This window comes from Salvelinus alpinus, chromosome 22 (genome assembly GCF_045679555.1).
Source record: "Salvelinus alpinus chromosome 22, SLU_Salpinus.1, whole genome shotgun sequence".
In the NCBI taxonomy this organism is placed as follows: domain Eukaryota; kingdom Metazoa; phylum Chordata; class Actinopteri; order Salmoniformes; family Salmonidae; genus Salvelinus; species Salvelinus alpinus.
The window spans coordinates 4237891-4263896 of NC_092107.1; the positions used below are offsets into that span (position 1 = coordinate 4237891).

Here is a 26006-nt window from a genome sequence, read left to right on the forward strand (position 1 = left end):
CTCGTTATTGTGAGAGAGATGCCCCATTAGCTGCATACCAGAACATTGAAGCTACACTCTAAAAATAAAAAGTTCCTGGAGTATTCTTTAAGGGTTCTTCAAATTGAAACTGTGAGGGAACCCCTATAAGTTCTTTGAAGAACCCATTCAAATGGTTTTTAATGGATCCTTGTAGAACCTTTTGAAGAACCTTTTGGGGTTCATTTTTGAACTACGCCCACTCCACTATTATTATAAATGTTTTAGTTGTCAGTGTTTATGATTTTAGTGACAAAGCAGAATAAAAAATCCAAATATGAGGTAAACTCCCAGCAGAGCCCCAAGTCCATTGGGTATATCCTCTGGCGTGTTGATGTTAATGTGTTGATGTTCTCTGTATCCATAGCCAGAATGATTTAGCAGAGCATGGTGATCGAACAGGTTTCCTGTTATATTCATCAGAGGTGTAGGGAGGGGGAAGTCTGTGAATCCAAAAAATTGTACTTATACAGATGATTAACAAAACATGCACATGACAGTATTCATGCCTTGTTTTCTGTGGTGAATGTGAATGAAAAAAACTCTTTTGACAATGGTTTTCATACACATACCTTGTCCATAATGTAGAGGCCTATGGGATATTCATTGACGAGGTAAGGGAGGAGGATGGTGAATGTGATCTGCATAAATGGGAACTGCATTTGTATGCCTACTCGTCTGTACACCTGCAGACACAGACACAAAAGTGAGCAGCTTAGTCATCTTCACCCAATACAGATAGCCTTCAACATATTCTTATAGCGTACATATTCTTACCTCTTTGTTGATTGATACCCATTGAATTTAGTTAATTTTCTGTTTTAGAAAGATTTGCACAAATATGAAAAGATAGATCGTATCATCATTAAAAAAAACTATCAATTTAGATCATACAAGACAACCCTTACCTTAAATTGAGACCTTTACATTTTTTAGTTAAGTGCCTGCACCTGCTGTCCTTTCAAATTCAAATCCAAATGTTTCAGTTGGTTAGCTAGGTTCCTGCAAGAACCCCCACCAACTAAGGAGGTTCCTCGAATAACATTTTGAGGGCAATTTTCAGAGCCTAGAGCCTTAAGGTTCTTCAAAGAACCTTGAGGATCTTAGCAGAACACTTGTTGAACCCCACATTCTTTGAATGTATAGTCTGCGATTCGAAAAACAACCCAACAACATCCCTGCGACATGTTTTGGTATTCAGCTGAGGGATGGTGCTGGGGAAATGTTTAACGCCTCTCAAATTATTTAGGTTGTGATAAAGACAGGTGTGCTAACCTCATAAGGCATTCCTAAGTTATTTTCTTCAAGAATCAATAGGTAAATATCAAGAATTGAAATTACCATTGAACAGATTCCCAGATCCCAGACTATTTCAGGTGAAACTGTGAACAATATGAAATCTGTTTTAAGGATCAGTGATGGTGTCAGAACAGAATAGAACAAGACGTATAGATCCAGGTTGTTTGGCACTGCCAGATGGACGTAAACCAAGCGTAATACACACCCTTATTATGAGCCTGGCCAGGCCAGAAGTGTATACTTCAAAGCAGGATGAAGAATTAGCCAGCCAACTTTTATAAGCAACCAGAAATAACTATTGATTTTCTGGGTCATTAAGAAAGTTAAACTTAGATATATGTTTTTGGTTGTCGAGTCAATAAACCATGCTCATTTCAAGTTTATCTTTCCAAAAAAGTACTAATGTAAGGCCTGGGTGTCGGAGTGCGAAGTCAAGCGCAGGGAAACAGCAGGTGCAATAACAACTGTTCTTTAATGAACACGGAGAAACTAGGCCACCCTACTAACACACTGGGTGTACTCCTCAAACATCCCCAGACACGGGGGAAACGAACACAGTCCAGTAAACACGTAGAACGAAACAAACACCACTCTTACTAACAAACAATCCCGCACAAAGAAACGTGCGGGCCGGCTGACTAATAAGCCCAACTAATTACACCCTAATACAAAACAGGTGAACCCAATAAACACATAGGGAGGGGGAGAAAAGGATCAGTGGCAGCTAATAGGCCGGTGACGACGACCGCCGAGCGCCACCCGAACGGGAAGGAGAGCCTGCCTCGGTCGAAGTCGTGGCAGTACCCCCCCTCTGACGCGCGGCTCCCGCAGCGCGCCGACACCGGCCTCGAGGTCGACCCGGAGGACGAGGTGCAGGGCGATCCGGATGGAGGCGATGGAAATCCCTCAGCATAGACGGATCCAAAATGTCCCCCACCGGTACCCAGCACCTCTCCTCCGGACCGTACCCCTCCCAGTCCACGAGGTACTGCAGGCCCCTCACCCGGCGTCTCGAGTCCAGAATGGCCCGTATCGTGTACGCCGGGGACCCCTCGATGTCTAGAGGGGGAGGAGGGACCTCCGGCACCTCACCGTCCTGCAGGGGACCAGCTACCACCGGCCTGAGGAGAGACACATGAAACGAGGGGTTAATGCGATAATAGGAAGGGAGTTGTAATCGATAACACACCTCGTTTATTCTCCTCAGGACTTTGAAGGGCCCTACACACTGCGGACCCAGCTTCCGGCAGGGCAAGCGGAGGGGCAGGTTTCGGGTCGAGAGCCAGACCCTGTCCCCCGGTACAAACACGGGGGCCTCACTGCGGTGGCGGTCAGCGCTCCTCTTCTGCCGTCCACTAGCTTGTTGGAGAGATTCCTGGACGGCCCTCCATGTCTCCTTGGAACGCTGCACCCATTCCTCCACCGCAGGAGCCTCGGTATGGCTCGGATGCCATGGTGCCAGGACCGGCTGGTACCCCAATACACACTGAAAGGGGGACACGTTAGTAGAGGAGTGGCGTAGTGAGTTCTGGGCCATTTCGGCCCAGGGAATGTATCTCGCCCACTCCCCTGGCCGGTCCTGGCAATACGACCGCAGAAACCTACCCACCTCCTGGTTCATTCTCTCCACCTGCCCATTACTCTCAGGGTGATAACCGGAGGTCAGGCTGACCGAGACCCCCAGACGCTCCATGAACGCCCTCCATACTCGAGACGTGAACTGGGGGCCCCGATCAGAAACGATGTCCTCCGGCACCCCGTAGTGCCGGAAGACGTGGGTGAATAATGCCTCCGCAGTCTGTAGGGCTGTAGGAATACCGGGCAACGGGAGGAGACGACAGGACTTCGAGAACCGATCCACAATCACCAGTACAGTAGTGTTCCCCTGAGACGGGGGAAGATCGGTCAGAAAATCTATGGACAGATGCGACCAAGGCCGTTGTGGAACGGGGAGGGGTTGTAACTTCCCTCTAGGAAGGTGCCTAGGAGCCTTACTCTGGGCGCATACCGAACAGGAGGAAACATAAACCCTAACGTCTCTCGCCAAGGTAGGCCACCAATACCTCCCCCGAAGGCTCCCCACTGTCCTCTTCACCCCAGGGTGACCCGAGGAGGGTAGAACGTGAGCCCACCGAATCAATTTGTCCCGAACACCAAGCGGCACGTACTTCCGACCCACCGGACACTGAGGAGGAGCGGGTTCCGCCCGTAACGCCCGCTCGATGTCCGAGTCCACTTCCCACACCACTGGTGCTATCAGCCTTGAGGCGGGAAGGATGGGAGTGGGTTCGGTGGGCCGATCGTCCGAGTCGTAAAAACGGGACAGTGCATCCGCCTTTACGTTCTGGGAGCCCGGTCTATACGTTAACGTAAACTGGAATCGGGTAAAGAACATGGCCCACCTTGCCTGATGTGGGTTCAGTCTCCTAGCTGCCCGAATATACTCCAGATTCTGGTGGTCGGTCCAGATGAGAAAAGGGTGCTTAGCCCCCTCAAGCCAGTGTCTCCACACCTTCAGGGCACTGACCACTGCTAACAACTCCCGGTCCCCCACATCATAGTTACGCTCCGCTGGGCTGAGTTTCTTCGAGAAAAAAGCACAGGGGTGGAGTTTTGGTGGCGTACCAGAGCGCTGTGATAGCACGGCACCTACCCCAGCCTCGGACGCGTCCACCTCCACTATGAATGCTAGAGAGGGATCCGGATGCGCCAACACGGGCGCATCCGTGAACAGCGCCTTCAACCTGTTGAAAGCTCCGTCCGCTTTTGCTGACCACTGCAACCGCACCGGACCCCCCTTCAGCAGTGAGGTAATGGGAGCTGCTACCTGGCCAAAACCCCGGATAAACCTCCGGTAGTAGTTGGCAAAACCCAAAAACCGCTGCACCTCTTTTACCGTGGTCGGAGTCGGCCAATTACGCACGGCCTTAATGCGGTCACTCCCTACCACCACCCCCGAGGTGGAAATGCGATAACCCAGAAAAGAGACGGCTCGTTTGGAGAACACACACTTCTCAGCCTTGACATATAGGTCATGCTCCAGCAGTCTACCAAGCACCTTGCGTACCAGAGACACATGCGCGGCGTGAGTGGCTGAGTAGATCAGAATGTCATCGATATAAACAACCACTCCCTGCCCGTGCAGGTCCCTGAGAATATCGTCTACAAAGGATTGGAAAACGGCTGGAGCATTCTTTAACCCATACGGCATGACGCAGTACTCATAATGGCCCGATGTGGTACTAAATGCGGTTTTCCACTCGTCTCCTTTCCGAATACGCACCAGACTATACGCGCTCCTGAGATCCAATTTTGTGAAGAACTGCGCTCCGTGAAATGATTCCATTGCCGTAGCAATGAGAGGTAGTGGGTAACTAAACCCCACGGTGATGGCATTTAGACCTCTATAATCAATACACGGACGCAAACCTCCCTCCTTTTTCTTCACAAAAAAGAAACTCGAGGAGGCGGGTGAGATGGAGGACCGAATGTACCCCTGTCCCAGAGACTCAGTGACATATGTCTCCATAGCCACCGTCTCCTCTTGGGACAATGGGTACACGTGACTCTTGGGAAGCGCAGCGTCTACCTGGAGATCTATCGCACAATCCCTTCCCGGTTGATGAGGTGGTAATTTAGTCGCTTTCTTTTTACTGAAAGCGATTGCCAAATCGGCATACTCGGGGGGAATGCACACCGTGGAACCCTGGTCTGGACTTTCCACCGACGTGGCACCGATGGAAACTCCCAAACACCTTCCAGAACACTCCTTTGACCACCCCTGGAGAACCCCCTGTCTCCACGAAATTTTTGGATTGTGCCGGGCCAGCCAGGGAATCCCTAGCACCACTGGAAACGCAGGCGAATCAATAATATAAAAGCTGATACGCTCCTTATGCTTCCCCTGCGTCACCATGTCCAGGGGGACCGTGGTCTCCCTGACCACCCCTGACCCTAATGGCCGGCTATCTAGGGAGTGCACGGGAAAGGCAGAATCTATCGGCACAAGCGGAACCCTTAACCTAAGAGCGAGTCCGCGATCCATAAAGTTCCCAGCTGCGCCTGAATCAACTAGCGCCCTATGCTGGGAAGAGGGAAAAAATTTAAGGAAAAAAATCAAGACAAACATGTGACTAACAGGGGGTTCTGGGTGAGTTTGGTGCTGACTCACCTGGGGTGATCGAGAAGCGTTCCGCCTGCCATCTCGACTCCCAGACGGACCCCCCCAGCACCGATCGGCCGTGTGTCCTCTCCGACCACAGCTGGTGCAGGGAAAGCCTCCTCCTCCGGTACCCCTCGGCACAGCCCCTCCCAACTCCATCGGAATAGGAGTGGAGGTGCTGGGTGGTGGAACGTACAGGACCCTCTCAGAACGCCCGCGGGCAGCCAGCAGATTGTCCAGACGGATGGACATGTCAATCAGCTCATCCAGGGAAAGAGCGGTGTCCCGACATGCTAGCTCCCTGCGGACGTCCTCCCGGAGACTACACCGGTAGTGATCAATAAGGGCCCTGTCGTTCCACCCAGATCCTGCAGCCAGGGTCCGGAACTCCAGCGCGTAATCCTGGGCGCTCCTCTTCTCCTGCCTAAGGTGGAACAGTCGTTCTCCCGCCGCTCGGCCCTTTGGAGGATGGTCAAATACGGCACGAAAACGGCGGGTGAACTCTGGGTAATGCCCCTTCGCGGAGTCTGGGCCATTCCAGACTGCGTTCGCCCACTCCAGAGCACGACCCGTGAGGCAGGAGACGAGGACACTCACCCTCTCCGCTCCCGAGGGAGTGGGTCTTACGGTGGCAAGGTACAGCTCCAGTTGGAGTAGGAACCCCTGGCACCCCGCCGCCGCTCCATCATAATCCCTCGGGAGTGTCAGACGGAGAGCGCTGGAGCCGAGGGATGGAGAGTCCTGAGCTGGAGGAGCCGAAGGTGGAGAGAGGAGACCACTCCTCTCCCATCGGTCCATTCGCTCCATCATCGAATCCATCGCTGATCCAATACGGTGGAGAACGGTGTTATGATGGAGCACCCGTTCCTCCATCGATGGGAGAGGGTTGGCCGCTGCTCCTGCTGACTCCATTTGGCCGGTGCGGGATTCTGTAAGGCCTGGGTGTCGGAGTGCGAAGTCAAGCGCAGGGAAACAGCAGGTGCAATAACAACTGTTCTTTAATGAACACGGAGAAACTAGGCCACCCTACTAACACACTGGGTGTACTCCTCAAACAACCCCAGACACGGGGGAAACGAACACAGTCCAGTAAACACGTTGAACGAAACAAACACCACTCTTACTAACAAACAATCCCGCACAAAGAAACGTGCGGGCCGGCTGACTAATAAGCCCAACTAATTACACCCTAATACAAAACAGGTGAACCCAATAAACACATAGGGAGGGGAGAAAAGGATCAGTGGCAGCTAATAGGCCGGTGACGACGACCGCCGAGCGCCACCCGAACGGGAAGGAGAGCCTGCCTCGGTCGAAGTCGTGACAACTAAGTTATTTCAGAATATTTAGCAGATGGGCCTTACCGGTATGCAGTGCCGATGAAATAAATACTTCCAAATATGAATACTTCTACAGTACATTTCTTACATATAGCAGATATAGTTTTGAGAAAATCTAATTTGTTACAATATTATGTTTTAAAATGTATTCTTGACCTTTCAAGTTTGACCTGAAATGATTTAATGTTTTTTCAAGGTGAAGATGCTTCTATATGGAGTTAATGTGGATAACCAGCTGTATCTTGTAGGCCTACGTGATGTATGCAACAAAGTATTTTATGCAGTCCATGCAAACTATCAATCAAAGGCAATAGCATATTAAGTACTGTATGAAAAATGACTTTATTTTCAGTGTAAAGGACATTCTGTGTTCACTAATATTATTTTTTTTAAGTATAGATTTTTTGTTTATTTAACTAGGCAAGTCACTTACTATTTACATAAACACCATCTACATACAGAATACATAAACTACATACATCATGATACACAACAACATGCATGGACTTTGATAACATTCATATATTACAACAGTAAGTAATATGAATCTAGATTTTTGCTATATTTCTTTTGTAATAACAGGTGGAAGTAATAGAAGTTTTCAGTCATTCAATCAACATTGTTCTGTGTTTTTTACTAAATCAAATAATCTGAGGACATTCTGATTTTGTCAATAAAAACCTAAATGAAAATAAACAATTAGCAAATGTTGATGAACAACAGGACAAACTTACATCATGTATTGACAAAATATTACATGCATTCGGTCCATTAGATTATTCTGGTACTTGGATCAAAATACCTTATATGACCATCCTAGTTAGAGTTGATCTATATTGCACCCTTCCCCCAAAATGTCCGCTTCAGTAGTGTGGCAAAAACTAAGGCACATAATGTAAGAATACAATGCATGAAATGCATTTTGGACATATTTCATAATGTATCTAGTTCCCACAACATTTCACATGAGGACTCATGACATTCTGTAGATGATTGGTTTATTTATGAGCACCAATCTTGTATTTGGTTATGTTCTACTAAGGCCTGTTTTCTATGAATATTGAATATATAATACATAATGGAAAACATTTTGCATCGACAGCAGGCAACATTTAATCTTATTACATATTTTGAAAAGACTGTAGTGAGTGGAATACCACTTAGATCTGGATCCTCTGTGTTTCTAAAAACCGAAATATTTACAACATTCATTATGTGTTATTATGAGTCCAGTCACTCTATCAACTTCATGTCCCTTCAGTCTGTCTGCACATTACCTAAATAAAGGTTGGATGAAATAATTCGTCTGACCAAATACTGTCAGTATTCTTTCAAACATTGACATTCACTCATACATTTACAATCTCGGGCATCAATGACTTCATTATAAGGCAGAAGACGGCACAACTTCTAAGCATCTTTCGTTGTTGTGACTCTCACCATCCTAGTGTGTGACTCCCTGGCCATGCTAGTAGTTACTATCCTAGTGTGTGACTCCCTGGCCATTCTAGTATTTACCATGGTAGAGGCTTTTTAACCTGCTCTAACATGCTTTTTATGTTCTTAGGTTATTCTCAGTGACAGTGGGGAAACTACTGTCTACTTATTGATAACTCTTTGTCCATTAGGGCTCTTGTCACACCATGGTCTTGAATTCTAATACTCTACTGAAGTCTACTATATAACATTACTGAGTGTTCGGCCTGTCCTGTTCTGCTTGGTACTCTATCTACCAAGACTGATAGTTCCACTCAGTAGTGTTATTTCCACCAGCTTGTTCTTGCCTTGATGACTCGACTCGCCTTCTTCAATGGCCAGCTGGTCAAGACATTTCTGTGCTATGTGCCAGTCCTCCAAGGTGAAGCAACAGACATTCCAGCTTACTATTTGCCTGGCTGTGTCACCTTGCCCCGTCGAAGCCAGTCTCTCCAGGGGGACTGGGGCTTCTCTTGCCCAGCTTCTGAGGTCCAGGAAGCGGGGTAGGAGGAGGGCCGGCGGGGCCTGGTGGAGGAAGCTGTGCTGGGTCTCCTCCAGAAGGACATGGGGTTAGAGGCAGGCTTCTTCTCGACCTGCTCCAACTGCTGCTGGGTCCTCAGCTGCTGGTTGATGATGATCTGGATATCATCCTGTAGAAAATAAGTAAGAACATTACACCTCTGTTGATAATGAGGCTGATTACACTTTACATACATTTTAAATGCAAAAGCTGGATATAACGAGAGATTAAATACGCTTCTAATAGCATGAGGTTGAAATTGTGGGAAAGTTTCAATCGTAACCACGACTAAAGCAGACTATTCAGTGTCTGTGGTACTTAGTTATGTACAAATTAGGTTAAAATTACATTAGATGGCATAGTTTCTAGCCTGGGGTGTTCTATTGACCTGCCACTCTATGAGTGAACACACAGGACAGGTGGGTGTTGTGTTATAAAACAGTAGCTCATGGTATTTACTGGACATTCAGAGCTGTAAACTGACTGTCATTGTACCGAAAAAACTCTCTCGCTCTCTCTCCAGCCCAGTCCCCAGCCCCTAGAGCCCCACACAAATAGGCCAGCAACACAAACTCATTTTATTCAGTGGTGGAAAAAGTTCCTAATTGTCATACTTAAGTAAAGATACCTTAATAGAAAATGATTCTGAGTCACCCAGTAAAATACTACTTGAGTAAAAGTCTAAAAGTATTTGGTTAAAAATATACTTAAGTATCAAAAGTAAATGTAATTGCTCAAATATACTTAAGTATCAAAAGTAAACGTAAAAGTATAAATTAATTAATTCCTTATATTAAGCAAAACTCCATTGAACTGGTCAGTTACAGTGAATATGTTGCCATGTCTTCATATGACCACTAGAGGGAAGTAGTCACCAAGCAGATGGCCTGGCACTAGCACCGTGACTCAGCAGTAGACTAGAGTAGTAGAGAGACTTCTAGTCTTGGCCACCTGTCGTTATGTTCAGATCCCTTCACTCCAAACTTAGAGGGCTGTTTAAAGGTTGCTGTGTGCCTAACACCAGTGAGGATACTACAGTTAAAGAGCAGTCTCTATGGAACACTAGAGTTCTGACTCTGTGACCAGCGATTCGATTACATTTTGACTATAGGAGGTGCCCTAAAGATAATAGGCTTAATAATATTTTCACAGAGCTTATGAAAGTGCCCTAATATGTTACGAGAGTGCAAGAGAGGAGCAGAGGAAGGGAGAGACAGAGATAGATAAAGAGAGATTCAGAGACGGAGAGAGAGCGAAAGAGAGACAGAGAAAGAGTGAGGGGGGTGACAGAAACAGAGACAGACAGAGAGACCGTGGAAACCCACCTGCCAGGCCTCTAGCTCCTGAGACAGCTCCAACTTGCGTTGTATAGCCTCCAGCAGCTGATTGTTCAGACACATCATGTCATTCTTACTCCTCACCAGCTCCGCCTCCATCAGGTTCTTCCTGCCATGATGTAACAGCGGGACAAACACATGTTAGGTCACAGTGACATCATCATAGATTCATAGCAAACAAATGTGGCAATTTTCCAACAACAACCCAGCACACGGACATATCTTACACTTACACATAAAATGGCATGAACTACGTATAAATGCAACATGTCATTTTAAGAATGATAAATGCTGTGTGAAAATTACATTGACGGAAATTACAAAGAGTAAAAATAATTAAACGATAAAGACAGAAAATAACTAAACGATAAAGGCAAAACCACACCTACTTAGCTATGGCTTCATCTCTGTCTCTGATGGCCTGTTGGGCCAACTCTTCTTCATCCTGTCTATTTCCGAGCCTCAGCCTCAGCTCAGCATTCTCCTCCTGGAGCTGGGAGATTTTAAAGGAGGGGAGAGGACAAGAGAGAATATAGTGAACTGAAACCAGAGTCCAATATAAGCAACTCCAATGTCTTGGATTCAACTCCTGTTGTATCAAGAACTCATAACCAAAATGACCACTAGGTGGTGCACAAACCACACACACTGAGATGAGCCAATGTAACCACGACTAAAGCAGACTATTCAGTGTCTGTGGTACTTAGTTATGTACAAATTAGGTTCAAATTACATTAGATGGCATAGTTTCTAGCCTGGGGTGTTCTATTGACCTGCCACTCTATGAGTGAACACACAGGACAGGTGGGTGTTGTGTTATAAAACAGTAGCTCATGGTATTTACTGGACATTCAGAGCTGTAAACTGACTGTCATTGTACCGAAAAAACCCTCTCGCTCTCTCTCCAGCCCAGTCCCCAGCCCCTAGAGCCCCACACAAATAGGCCAGCAACACATAAACTCATTTTATTCAGTGGTGGAAAAAGTTCCTAATTGTCATACTTAAGTAAAGATACCTTAATAGAAAATGATTCTGAGTCACCCAGTAAAATACTACTTGAGTAAAAGTCTAAAAGTATTTGGTTAAAAATATACTTAAGTATCAAAAGTAAATGTAATTGCTCAAATATACTTAAGTATCAAAAGTAAACGTAAATTATAAATGAATTAATTCCTTATATTAAGCAAAACAGGTGGCACAATTTCTTGTTTTTTTTAATTTATCGATAGCCAGCAGGACACTCCAACACTCAGACATCATTTAAAAACAAGCATTTGTGTTTAGTGAGTCCGCCAGATCAGAGGCAGTAGGGAAGACCAGGGATGTTCTCTTGATAAGTGCGTGAATTGGACCATTTTCCTGTCCTGCTAAGCATTCAAAATGTAACGAGCACTTTTGGGTGTCAGGGAAAACGTATGGCGTAAAAAGTACATTATTTTCTTTATGAAAGTAGTAAAGTAAAAGTAAAAGTTGTCAAAAATATAAATAAAGTACAGTACAGATACCACAAAAAAACTACTTAAGTAGTCCTTTCAAGTATTTTTACTTAAGTACTTTACACCACTGCATTTATTGTGTCTAAATCTAAATCTCCATGGAACGCAGGCTTGACTGACACCTGATCGCTGTGTTAATGTCTCTGTCTCCTAGGGGATGAATCAGGGCTTTGTTGTCAGGGCCGGCAATCCATGTGAGAACCCGGGCACTGTACTGAGGACTCTGAACAATGAGCCCTCGTGTGCTGGGCTGAGCCGACTGTAAGAGGTGGAGGTGATTTAGTATTATCTATGTATCAGTGTTGACCTTGTTGCTGTACCTGTTGTCCATCTCATATTCAGGTCGGTTCTCCTGTAGACTATGTTCATTTTCATCTTCTGTTCGTGCTTCTCGTTTCATCCTTTGGTTATTTTCATTTTTTGTCTGATAACATCATGATTTCACCAGTCTCGTTTCCCTTTCCCTCTCTATGACCAGTGTAGGCACTAAAACTAGGGGAAACAACACTTGCATTGTTTTGACCGGCACTTTCCTGGAAAAGTGGGTTTCCTAGTGGGAATAATAAACCTTACCTGCTGTGATCTGTGAAGCATTCAACATTCCCAACCACTCCTCTCCCAGATTGCAGCCACAGGCTTCAAACAACAATGTCTCAACAGAGACGCAAACCAAAAACCACAGCACTGACATAACTCCAACGTCATCTGTCCTTATACCGGTCCATGGTATTGTATGACACAAACACAATAGCACCTTTACAGGTAAGGTAGACTGTGGTGTTTCTGTCTTTCAACCTCTAACAACAGAGCATATATTAATTAAATGGGGGAATTGAATAAAGGCTTTGCATTTAGGCCAGAAAGTGTATTTCTTTGCCGTGTTTTTTGCAGTGCCTTGTTGCATACAGGATGCATGTTTTGGAATATTTGTATTCTGTTTATTTGTATTCTTCTTTTCACTCTGTTATTTAGGTCATTATTGCAAAGTCACTAAACTGAGGATGGATCAACAACATTGTTCTCCCATCACAGCCATTGGACTCTGTTTTAAAATCACCAATGACATCATGTTGACATCACTGAGCAGTTTCCTTATTTTCCTGCAGCTCAGTTCAGAAAGATGACCAACGTTGATGTGTCTGGGTGGTTTAATACATCATCCAGAGCATAATTATTAACTTGACCATGCTTAAAGAGATATTCAATGTCTGATTTGTTATTGTTACCCATCTACCAATTACTGCCTTTTTTTATGAGGCATTTGAAAAGCTACCTGGCCTTTGCAGTTGAATCTGTGCTTAAAATTCTATACTTGACTGGGGGACCTGACAGATGTTGTATGTATGGGGGACAGAGGAAGGAGTAGTTATTCAAAAATAAAGTCAACCCCTATTATTTGCATGTAACTTATTATGAGATTTGTTTAACCAAATTTTACTCCTGAACAAATTTAAGCATGCCTAAACAAAAGGAGGTGAATGCAATGACTATATTTAAGTTTTAATTAATTTAATTTAATTTGTATTAATTTGTAAAAATGTTACGTTTTTTTTTTGTAGAGAGCTCTCTGTCAAAGTAAACCTTCCAGAAGGACAACAATCTCTACAGCACTCCACCAACCACTCCTCAGTAAAAGGCACATGACAGCCCGCTTGGACTTTGCCAAAAGGCACCTAAAGACTTTCAGAACATGAGAAATAAGATTCTCTGTTCTAATGAAACCAACTCTTTGGCCTGAATGTCAAGCATCACCTCAGGAGGAAACCTTGCACCATCCCTATGGGGAAGCATGGTGGTGGCAGCATCATGCTGTGGGGATGTTCTTAAGCGTTAGGGACTGGGAGACTAGTCAGGATCGAGGCAAAGATGAACAGAGCAAAGTACAGAGAGATCCTTGATGAAAACCTGTTCCAGAGCGCTCAGGTCCTCAGACTGGGGCGAAGGTTCACCTTCCAACAGGACAACAACCCTAAGCACACAGCCAAGTCAATGCTAGAGTGGCTTCGGGACAAGTCTGTGAATGTCCTTGAGTGGCCCAGCCAGAGCCCGGACTTGAACCTGATCGGACTTGAACCTGAACATCTCTGGAGAGACCTGAAAATAGCTGTTCAGAGATGCTCCCCATCCAACTTGACAGCGCCTGAGAGGATGTGCAGAGAAGAATGGGAGAAATTCCCCAAATACAAGTGTGCCAAGCTTGTAGTCTTGTACACAACAAGTATCGATGCTGTAATCACTGCCAAAGGTGCTTCAACAAAGTACTTAGTAAAGGGTATGAATACTTTAGTAAATTTAATATTTCCGGTTTTTATTGTTTATAAATTAGCAAAAATAAATAAAAAACGTTTTTTGCTTCGTCATTATGGGTTATTGTGTGTAGATTGATGAGTTGGGGGAAAAAACTATTTAATCAATTTTAGAAAAAGGCTGTAACATAACAAAATGTGGAAAAGTTAAAGGGGTCTGAGTACTTTCCGAAGGCACTGTACCTCACCTCACTACCTAATCGGTCTTTCCCTAGAGCTTTTATGAGTCAAAGATCACAGTTTCTTTCTTTGAGACTACTGAGTTCTATAGGAAAAAACCTTCCATAGGTATAACCACTTTAACACAAAACCTGACTGAATGTGTGTGCTCTCTGACAGTGAGCGGTGGAAAGATCCATCTAGCTTATGTGGTTCAACCAAACAGGAAATGTAGGCTAGCGAATGACTCATGGGTGCACTAAAACATCAGTTTCCTGGTATGGAACAAAACAAACTGAAATAATGACAGAATCAGACAGTCAAAATGTGGTATAATAATAATTGTACCCTGTACTCAGGAGCTGTAATACGTTCACACCTCAGTAGCTAGTGGCAAAGCTCTTGCAAATAATGTTCCCCTTGTTGTTTCTTTCTCTTTGAAGACAGGACACACGAGGTAAGACATGTTCCTTTACAGAGGTAGGTACTGTACCATCACACAGAGTCACCAAGAACATATCCAGAATGTTATGTTGCTATGAATCATTCTTCCATTACAGTGTAGTGGGAATACTTAAGTGATCAACACAATGTTTAGCATATTTGGAGTTTCTGTAATACACATAATTTCCAGTGTTCAATTTGTGACACTCAAGGTGCAGACTGACGGTCACTAGACTTGACGCTGAATGTTATGGATTATTCTCATATCTGTTGATAGTGATTGACGCCAGACTGGAGGTACAAGGGCAGAGGACACTGATTATTCACTATTGTATTGATGACATTCTATGGACACTGTGCGATTCTGTAGAAGCTGGCAAAGTTACTGCCTTTTTGTTTTGACTTCCTACAATTAGGATATAAAGGGCCTGTGTCCAAGAGGCTGGTGTTTAAAGAACATTTGGTGCCGTCTGATTAGGATATCAAGGCCAGTTAGACATGTTCTCTGCTTCTGTGCTGGTTGGTGTCCTTCTGTTGCAACTTGTAATCAACCAGAAAGACTACTATCCTTTTTGTGCACCTGGAAATTCCTTTTACATACCGGGAATGGACTTTGAATGCATATCTCTCTTTATCTTTCTAATACCTCATACTGTATTCACCTTTTAGAAAAAAGGGTTCCAAAGGGGTTCTTTGGCTGTCCCCATAGGAGAACCCTTTTTGGCTCCAGGTAGAACCCTTTTTGGTTCCATGTAGAACCATTTTTTGGGGTTCCATGTAAACCCTCTGTGGAAAGGGTTCCACATGGAACCTAAAAGGGTTTAACCTGGAACCAAAAAGGGTTCTCCTATATGTACTAAGACTATGTACGTACCAAGAGTATTAACCCAGGATAAGTGTGCTAAATCTTGCCTTTGTCCTAGGCACCCCGTCTCTTATGTCCGAAGAACTCTTTTAGGTTCTAGATTGCACCTTTTTTTCTAAGAGTGTAAAGATAAATATCACAATAATCTAGGCATCTAACTCTGATACGTACTAAGACTATGCATGCACCAAAGGGTATTAACCCAGTATAAGTGTGCTAACCATTGCCTTTGTCTTATGTCTCTTATGTCCTATGCCCCCTGTCTCTTATGTCCTAGGTCCTCTGTCCCATGTCTCCTAGTTTCTATAGTGTTACCTGTTCTCTGTCATGGCCCAAGCCCATGGTGTCCAGACTGGTCTCCAGCTCAGACAGTAGGGATGTGTTTCCATGGCTACTCCTGTACTGCAGGGAGACCTCCTCCTGCAGCTCCTCCACCTGGACCTGAAGCTGCTGTGAACGCCCCCTCGCAGCCGCAGCCTCCTGCCATGCCTCCGTCAGCTACCCACACACAGAGAGGGGCACACACACACACACAGAAAAACATACAGAGGGAAACACACACAAAGAGAGATACATAAGGTCTGGTCAGTGTTATCTAAAATCAACCACATTATTCAAACACAATGCGATTCAGACCCAATCAGTCTGAGTATTGCAAATCTAGCTCTAGCTCTAGAAACACACAAGTATACATAACATGCAAATGTCATCCATAAATCACATATTAGACAACATGTGCACAATATCAACATACAGTGCTATTGTAAAGTTAGGTCAAAAATGTAAACTGACATGCCAGAGTCCAGCCTGGTGCAGAAACTCCACTACGGCCAGTGTGGAATCCAGCAATGCACGTTGAAATGACATGTGACAATGGGAGGGATGAGTCTATTGTAAAGCAAAGATCAGGGGTTCCCAAACATTTTATCCCCGGCCCCCCTTGCGCGCACCACGTCTATTTCTATGTGCACAAGCACTGTTCATGACACAAACTGTTCACACCCCTCTTGTTGGCAGAGAGAACATTTTGCAGGTTTAAAGCATATTTCCTGCAATTCTACACATTTTGTCATGGGGTGCAAAGAAAATGTTGCCGTTTTAAAGCAAATCTTCTTGCAATTTTACACATCTTTTACACATCACTCTGTGTAAAATCACCCCAAAATCACCCCAATAGTGCACATCACCCCAATTACCAACAGTGTATCCGAGGGTCACAGTCACTTAGACAAGTGTGCACTATTGACGTGATATTAGTGAGTAAACAAGGAGAAAGATACCAAAACTAAATTATGTGTGTATACCTGTTGGCTCTGCTGCTGGTTGTGTTGGTCCTGTAGAGCTGAGCGTGTGTGTAGGGAGGCCAGTCTGTCCCGTAGGTCTGCGTTCTCCTGACACACACTCTCCAGCCGCTCCTCCAGAGCCTGCTCCCTCTGGGACAGACGCACCACCTGGGCACACACAGGGAGCGAGACAAAGTGTATGTGTGTGTGTGTTTTTTTGTTTAACAATCCTTGTGGAGACCAGAAGTCTTCTGGTCTTAGGGGTTAGGTTTAGGGTTACAAGTAGAGTTAGGATTAGAATTAAGGTTAGGGTTATGGTTAGATATAGGGTTAGGGGTTAGAGAAAATAGGATTTTGGATGGGAATCAATTATTTGGTCCCCACAAGGATAGCAATGCAAAACTGTGTGTGTACGTGTGTGCGTGTGCGTAGCCTACCTGCTCACTCATGGCACTGAGCAGCTCCTCATCCTGTGGTCTGTTATGGTGGCCTCTCTGACGGAGCTCGAGTTTCAGGGTCTGCAGTTGACTGGCCATTGCCCTCTCCACCTCCATCGCCTAGACCGCAGCACAGACAGACACCAGAGACAGGTATTAGATATACATAGAGAGACAGGGGAGGCAAGAGAAAGAGGCACCAGGTTTAGGAGACATGAGATACCTGAGACTAAAATAGTAGAGACATTTAAGTCACTAGATATTAGATCCAGAGATAAATATCTAAAATATAGACAAAATACGAGGAAGTGTAATATTAAATAAGTGAATCTGTATTATTGGTTGCTGTTAGCTACGCTGCAAATGGAAAACTAAGATCACATAATACAGTCAAAGGAATGGTTCTTGCCTCCAGCACATGTGCTTATGTTTTCGTCATAACAAAATAAGGAGAAACATCTCTCTGTGTGACCATTGTTCCATTAACTACCAGATGGCTTACTAAGCTATTATTGACATATGTCTACACAAAAGGTGATATCTAGAACCTAAAAGTGTTCTTTGGTTGTCCACATAGGGGAACCCTTTGAAGAACCATTTTTGGATTCAGGTAGAACCCTTTTGAGTTCCATGCAGAACCCTTACCATAGATGGTTCAAAATGGAACCCAAAATAGTTCTACCTGGAACCAAAAAGGGTTCTCCTTTGGGGACAGCCGAAAAACCCTTTTAGAGCCTTTTTTTCTAAGAGTGTACCAAGAGAGTTGAGGAAAGTAAAAGTTTTCTCCCTTACTTAAAAGGTTATGTGCCATAGGTTCCAATGTAGAACTAATTTTGTGTAGTTGAATGAGCACTGACGGACAGAAACAAAAACAGGGGGCATGTAGACACACACAGTAGGGGGAGTGGCAAGGATGCATGCTTGTGTCAGTCAGCCCCAGAGTCCCGTCCACGGCTTATCTTGGAACGAATACGGACAATGGAGCAAGCGGCCCACTAGGAATCCACAGAGGCACGCTCCATTTGTTAGGGACACAAAATCAAATACAATACCCCCCTACTGAGCTACAAGACTTGGCCTTCCTTTGTCTAAACTATGATGCACATAGAAGCTGATTCCTACCGCAGTAGTAGACCCCAAGGGCCCTCTCAGAGTGGTGGGACAAAGCATTCCCCTGGGATGGGAGGACTCGTAGATAACATTAGCACACGCATCATGGGAGTAAAACCCTCAATGGAAAGAGTGATAGATGTATATCTTCTCCAATGATAGATCTTCCTGGCGCTTCCCTCTCTAAACGGCGTGACGCTGTCTGAGTCAAAGGTCAAAAAAGGAGGCCTCAAATTGCGTGTCTAATTCTACATAAACGTAAATCGGGAGTGAGGGATATAACAGGTGCCATCACTATGGAAATCAAAGTATATCCTGTTGGCCAAATGCCAAAGAAAAGTGCGGGTGTTTCAGGTTACAGAGTAATTTTATTGGTGTCTAAATCTAAAGTTGAAAACCTTAGCTAAACCCTTTTAGGTTGAATGTCTTTTTCACCTGTAGAATGGCATGATTCATCACACCAGTGATCAAAAGCAATATTATTAACTTCCTTGTTTGAGACATGTGCACTTGTTTCTTTCCTTATGTTGCCTTTTCCTGTAAGGTAGATTGGACAATTACGTCATTTCTGAAAAGGTACTAACAAACAGAGAGATGTTTAATCAACCAAGAGTTGTTCTCATTTCCAGCTTATCAAACTGCAACCGTACTCCCTTCAGAGTAACATGTTCCTTCGCCAAAAGTATGTGTACATCATGTTATTTCAATGCAAGTGTTTGACTTGAGCTTCCACAGAACATCTGTATGAAGTACACTAGAACCAACAGAAGTGAATGCTAGACTCTGAGTGAAGCATTGTTCACAGAGGAATGCGGATTAGGTATTCTGTAGAATAGTGAGGCCAAGATCCATCAATTCTTTTGTATCATCTCCATGTTCACATTCAAAACTGCTGACAGGATAGAGAATGTAAAAAAAACAATGACACTGCCAGTTAGTCACAGATGTCTAAATACTAATTTCCTCTCACACTCAAATGTTTGAATAACCTTCATAGATGCAGCAAAACCTGATAACGAACCAGTTTCTGACTGGCAAAGATCAACATACTTTTCACACTTCCTTTACAACTGAGGTGAACAGCAACAGTAAGCATATCTAGTGGTCTCCAGAGATATTTATTAGCTGAAAGGGATTTCTGTTTTCCTAGTAGTGTGATCATAGGTTGTTTTGTGGATGTTAGTTTAATACCTGGTGGTCAAGGTGATATATCGAAGCTCTTTGAGTGGTAACCTCCCTCCCCCTGATTCCTGTCATGCTCTGTCTAATTTCTCACACTACAGTTAGGCCCATCAGACCCTGGTAATATAGAACCACTTCAACCACTTCAACCACACATACAATCCCATTCAGACACTGTTGTACACATACCCTATTGAAATCTCTCTTTAGGTACACTGATTGTATAGTTATACAAACCACCATTCAGATATTAAACACATCGATGCCCCCCCCCCCCTCTCTCTCTTACACACACACTCACCGTGCCAGGCAGTGCTGCACACCTGGAGAGAGGGGTACCACCACCACCGTTCACTACCACGTCCGGTAAGAAGACGTCAGTGACCGGACCGAGAGAAACACTCTTCAAACCTTTCCTCTCCACAACAACAGCGTCTGAAGTACTACTCTCTAGCTGTTCTTTTACGTTTACATTTCCAGAGAACTCAGAGTCATCCATGGTGGAAGCCAGTCAGCAGAATGAACCCACTTCTCTCCACTTCCTCCTCCTCCAGAACTCAGATAGAGAGCTCCTGTAAATATAAAGTTTTCTGCCCCTTTTGGAATTCTGGGAGACTGTGAGTGATAAATAGAAAATATTTCCTCTACATCCTCTGACCACAGGGTGGTGACGATCATGGTTCCTCTATCTGAACTGAAGAATACTGAGCAGTCAAAGGGAGGTTGTGCTTTTTTCCATTGACTTATGTCCATGCACTGGAATGAAGTTAGATATTCAACTTCCACACTTAAGACAAGCACAGAGTCCAGGTGGTTAGTCATGTGTTTCACTAACTGTAAGTTTACGTCACAATCATAAAATTCAACAATGCAAAACAACACCCTTGTTGTTAGTTGGCAGAGAACTAGTCTAGCGGCCCAATCAAGGTTGCTAGCCTAGTACACAATGGCCTGTTATTTAGCCAATCAGTTCTTCTACTGTACTTACAAAACTGATAAGAGACTATAAAATACCTAATTGACTGCAACGGAAAGCTTCCAGTCTTAGGTATTATGGTTTTCACCTACACAGCATTTATAGGGATAACCCAGGACCTCACCTTAACAACAAAAAAGTGTTGTAGGGTTAGTATTAGGTATCATTGTGGATATAGTTATAATAAAGTAAACATGAGTCACATTGAAGCATGAGTACACAGCCTGACAGCTGTGGTTTTCCAATCACGTGGTCTAGGTCTTCTACAGCTCAGAGCTACATGGCTCAGTATACAATTCATTCCAGTGATGACAGATACAATTCATAGACCAATTTCAGATATTAGTATTTTCCCAAGGTCCACTGATGTCTCCCTGCTCTGAAGACCTAGACCACATTCAAATTGAGTTGATATTCTTTCAGTCCCACTCCCTACTCCTCTTTACAAAATGTTGGCATCCACTCCTATAGCCTCCCAGCTAGATGGGTTGCCTTTAGGCAATGTAACTTAATGACATTCATGTAATAAGATCCTGACCTTTCACCTGATCCTGAACTGCTGAAGTGGGTTCACTTAATCACAGGTTCGTTTTTTATCTACATTTTATTGCTTATATGTACTGTCTGTGTATTACTTAGCTACTATTACTATGTATTACCTAATATCTGTGGCCTTGCTTTTTACAGCGGTAGTCTTAGTACAGTACATTTATTTTCAGTAGGTAGATTGGGTAACACCCCACCTCATCGCTGTTGGCGCTAACCCCAGGCATAGAGTGGTTAGGTTTCACTAAGGTTAATGTGTTACTACAATGACGGGCTTTTATTTACTTCTGCCTTAATAGAGAAATATTTTCACATGTCACTTTATATGACCAAAATAACAAAGGGTCTTATGTACAGCATTCTTTCTTTTCTTTTATTTAACCTTTATTTAACTAGGCATGTCAGTTAAGAACAAATTCTTATTTACAATGACGGCCTACCAAAAGGCAAAAGGCCTCCTGCGGGGACTGGGGCTGGGATAAAAAATATATATATTTAGGACAAAACACACATCACAACAAGAGAGACAACACTACATAAAGAGGGACCTAAGACAACAACATAGCATGGCAGCAACACAACAACAACATGGTAGCAACACAAAATAGTAGTAGCACAAAACATGGTACAAACATTATTGGGCACAGACAACAGCATATAGGGCAAGAAGGTAGAGACAGCAATACATCACACAAAGCAGCCACAACTGTCAGTAAGAGTGTCCATGATTGAGTCTTTGAATTAAGAGATTGAGATAAAATGTTAGCCTTCCTTGCTGGGCTTATTGCTAGCAAATTAAATAAATGTCTGTTTACTTCCATTGGTGCTTAATGAACATGACCCAGGTGTGAAGGGGTGGTATGTACTCACGGTGCTGAGCTGTTCTCTGAGGCGCTGGGTGTGTTCTGTGTCTTCCTCCTGGGCCCTGGTCTTGTCCCTCTCTGCGTCGGTCAGGGCCTGGGTCAGCCTGGCCACCTGGCCACTCAAATCCCTCATGTCTCTCTCCAGGTCCCCAACCTGGCTCATCCACCCAGACTGGCACCCCTCCAGCTTCAACCGCAGATCATGCCTGCCCTGCTCCAACTCCTGTGGGCAACACATAACAAACAGATGGGCACAGTGAATGCGTGCCAATGGGGGTCTCTTTGGTCTGTGATTAGGAGACTGATGCCACTGCTATTTCATTCTAATCCATTATATTACTGAAAGAGAACATTAAGAGTATTTGTACAGTAGCTGTTGCTGTGTTATTACTGTGTACTTATTGAAGCTAGGTGATGCATAATTGGTATTTAAAAAGTCTGGTACACCTCAGTTATCTTTTTATTGTAACTATAAACTCTACAGAGCACACAGCATCGAAGACCAGACATGGTTAGACTATGACATAATGACAAGTGTGTAATATACTTTCTGTAATAGAAACTATAATTATTTCATAATAGTAAACCAATAAATCAGTTTGGTGACTGGTCTATTTAATATTCCATGTTTTTGCACCTCTGATGCCTAGACAGCCCTACATTAGATCTATCCATCCACACAGACAGCAGTAAAACTGTCTCTGAAACATCTCCTAATGTGGATTCATCCCCAGCTGTTAAAGACACTTATTGGATCTAGGAAAGCTACAGCCCTCTCTGGGAAGCTTATAAAATTCCATACAGCATAGCAGTAAGAGAAACATTGTAAATCTGAGCGACTGGGTGACAACCGTAACTACATTACTTCATGGGGCGGGGGGGACAATACATTTTCCCCCCCACTCATACAGGAGCAATAAAGGCCTAGTTCACACATTCTGTGATTATTATTACTTATTTTATTTTGATTTATCAGGGGGTGCTGCAGCACCCTCAGGACCCCTACTTCCCACGGCTATTTATTAATTAATACTCTCCAGATACAGACAGGGCATCATATGCTTCCGGTGGTGTTTACTACAAGGTCAGGCCTAATGGGAATGAGGGTGCAACAAACTGCAGATGGCTCTAACTAGACCCGTCAGGGACTCAACAAGTACAGAAGGTGCACAAACAACAGAATGTGCTTGTTTTGTTCCTGAGAAGCAAGACATACATTTGAGGAAGATGCAGACTGCAGGTGTAACACCCTTCCCTACCTGATATTGGATTAAAGTTATATGCTTTTCCTCACATGGAGGGAGCAATTTATTGAATACATCTCTGTGCTGTTTTAATGAGATGTCCATATTAATTAGCAACCCAGTGAGGGGAAAAGGGTGCGTGGAACTCAGGCTTATCACACAAACACAAAAGAGCTATTCAGAGAGCAGAGAAAAAGTGCAGTGTTATAACATTGGTCTTTGTTTTACGGGGAAGCTCAGACTCAGTACATTCTTATGACATCTCCTTTGAAGAGGAAAGTGCTAGCCTCCTTAGATGATGGTCATATAGGCTGTAGACCCCTAAGAATACTAGATCCATCCATCCACCTATGACATGTTTGTGAATATTTTCAAAGGCCTACCTAAAAACCTTTCATTCTTTCTCAAGCCACAGGTGAACCTGAAGTTTAATAATTTGGGTGAAATTGCGCTGCTTTATAATTGCCTATTTATACATTGTATTATAAAGACTTGCATGATGTAAAGACTGTGAGGGAAAATGTTACGTTTGTGCTTTTCTAATAACCAATTCGATTGGGTTCATGCAAGTGACTGATTGATCGTGCCTGGGAGGAATCCTCACTATCGTAAAAGTAATTTGGCAGTACGCCCAGAACATTGCTTTGAGAAACGAAAGGGGTATCTCAGTTTCAAGGTCTCAGCTTGGAGAGAAAAAGCCTCGTGAGGTATTGGTCGGTCACAGACAGGAACCAAACGTTAATGACGAATTAATGATGAATAATGAATAATGTAAATTACGCAAATATAACTTGTCTGTCTGTGTAAGCAGTATATAAGAGAACTAACTGGACTTCCCCGGCAGAGCTCCTGACCGACGTGTACTATGGTGCATTAAGATTGTTGGAACCTCTCCAGAATGCTGATAATAAATAATTATTAATTTAAGACTGACTTCAGGTGTCCCTGCTGGTAATTTCCACAACTATTTGTTTGATGTTGTTTACCTTGAATGATATGTCAACACATAGCAAATAAAATACAATTTTATTGGTCGTGTACACTCTTAGAAACGGTTTCAAAACTGTTCTCCGGCTGTCCCCATAGGAGAACCCTTTTTGGTTCCAGGTAGAACCCTTTTGGGTTCCATGTAGAACCATCTGTGAGAAAGGGGTTCTACCTGGAACCAAAAAGGATTCTTCATAGGTTTTTTATTTTATTTTTTCATTTCACCTTTATTTAACCAAGTAGGCCAGTTGAGAACAAGTTCTCATTTACAATGGCGACCTGGCCAAGATAAAGCAAAGCAGTGCACAAAAACAACAACACAGATTTACACATGGGATAAACAAATGTACAGTCAACAACACAATGGAAAAATCTGTATACAGTGTGTGCAAATTATGTAAGGGGGTAAGGCAATAAATAGGCCAATAGTGGCGAAGTAATTACAATTTACACTGGAATGATATATGTGCAGATGAAGATGAGCAAGTAGATATACTGGTGTGCAAAAGAGCAGAAAAACAAAAACAAATATGGGGATGAGGTAGGTAGTTGGTTGGATGGGCTATTTACAGATGGGCTGTGTACAGCTGCAGCGACCAGTAAACTGCGTTGACAGTTGACGCTTAAAGTTAGTGAGGGAGATATAAGTCTGCAACTTCAGTGATTGTCTAACGTCGTTCCAGTCATTGGCAGCAGAGAGGAGAACTCTTTGAACCCCCTCTTCAAATGGTTCTCCTGTGGGGACAGCCGAAGAACCCTTTTAGGTTCTAGATAGCGCCTTTTTTTCAAAGAATGTACACATATTTTGCAGATGTTGTAGCAGGTTCAGCGAAATGCACATTCTATCAATGGCTGTTAACATAGTCAAAACATTGGTTGAAACTATGACTTGCTCTGTCTGGAATGATTATCAACATGCCAGAGTAGTGAGGTAAGTAGAAACCAGTATCCTACTTAACTATTATGTTATATTTCTCTCAGTGATTAATTACATTTGCTGTCACATAGTCGATGAGAAATGTAAAGAAAATTAGGAAAAAACCTACCCTAAATGTTGTTTTTAATAAACCCTATCGAAATAAATATTTAACAATAGTTTATAAATTGACTCATTGCATAGGCCTCCTTTTCAAGATCTAAATTAGAAGCGCTTGTGAATCATGTTTTCATTAAATTTAAGATAGGAACAAGCGCGCATATTACACATTCACTGGAACGACCACAACAACCTTCATCATCTCGTACAACACAAGGGGCTGCTTTTAACACTTCTCTCTTACCTCAAGTTTGTATGCATACTGTTCATTAAGTTTGTCGCTCTGTTCTTTCAACTGACGATTTTCCAAAAGCAATGCATTTCCCAGCTGGGCCGCCAAAAGGACTTCTTCCTCCTTTTGTTTCAAAGCAGCTAAAAGTTGATTGGGGTCTTGATAATCAGATATTTCTTCCGCATCATAATCAAAATAAAAACCATCCTCCAATTCCACTTTCATCTTCTTCGGTTTGAAACTCCATTCACCAAGTCGATCCATATTTCCTGATTTAATGGAAATAGCCACATAATAATATATTACATTTCAAATCTAAAAAACACAAATGGTGGCATATTTGTCAACTCAGTCATTCAGGTCCATTTCAATAACTATTTAGCAGTTGCCTATGCCCCCGTGCGCAGCCTGTGCGCGAATGAACCTGTGGTTTGACAAGGCGGTCTCCAGTATGATGCGAGTGAAAGTAGGCTGGTCCGCAGAGAATCCATTACACCTACTTAAACCTGCGCGTCTGATGCGTCGCTGTGCAACAGTTACCTCCCCGAAGTCTGTTTGTACCACCCTAAACATATACATTTGACAATTCAAATCAGTTACTGCCCCTTGCAGTAAGTGCGCTAGCCTAACATCTTCCTCCAAATTAGAAAATTGTTTATTATTGTTCAATGACTGACTAAATCAAATT

The 26006-nt window shown here is 43.6% G+C and overlaps 1 protein-coding gene across 1 annotated transcript; it reads right to left on the reverse strand.

Moving 5' to 3' along the window:
- Positions 1 to 7142: 7142 nt before the first annotated feature.
- On the reverse strand, positions 7143 to 25782 carry LOC139548825 (BICD family-like cargo adapter 1). The gene is made up of 8 exons (XM_071358689.1): positions 25331 to 25782; positions 21827 to 22042; positions 17143 to 17262; positions 16727 to 16873; positions 15738 to 15920; positions 10542 to 10645; positions 10141 to 10261; positions 7143 to 8945 (listed from the first exon to the last, which is right to left on the reverse strand). Exons 1-8 carry the CDS (start codon positions 25580 to 25582, stop codon positions 8703 to 8705), a joined length of 1386 nt encoding a protein of 461 aa, XP_071214790.1. The 5' UTR covers positions 25583 to 25782; the 3' UTR covers positions 7143 to 8702.
- Between the last annotated feature and the right edge of the window lie 224 nt (positions 25783 to 26006).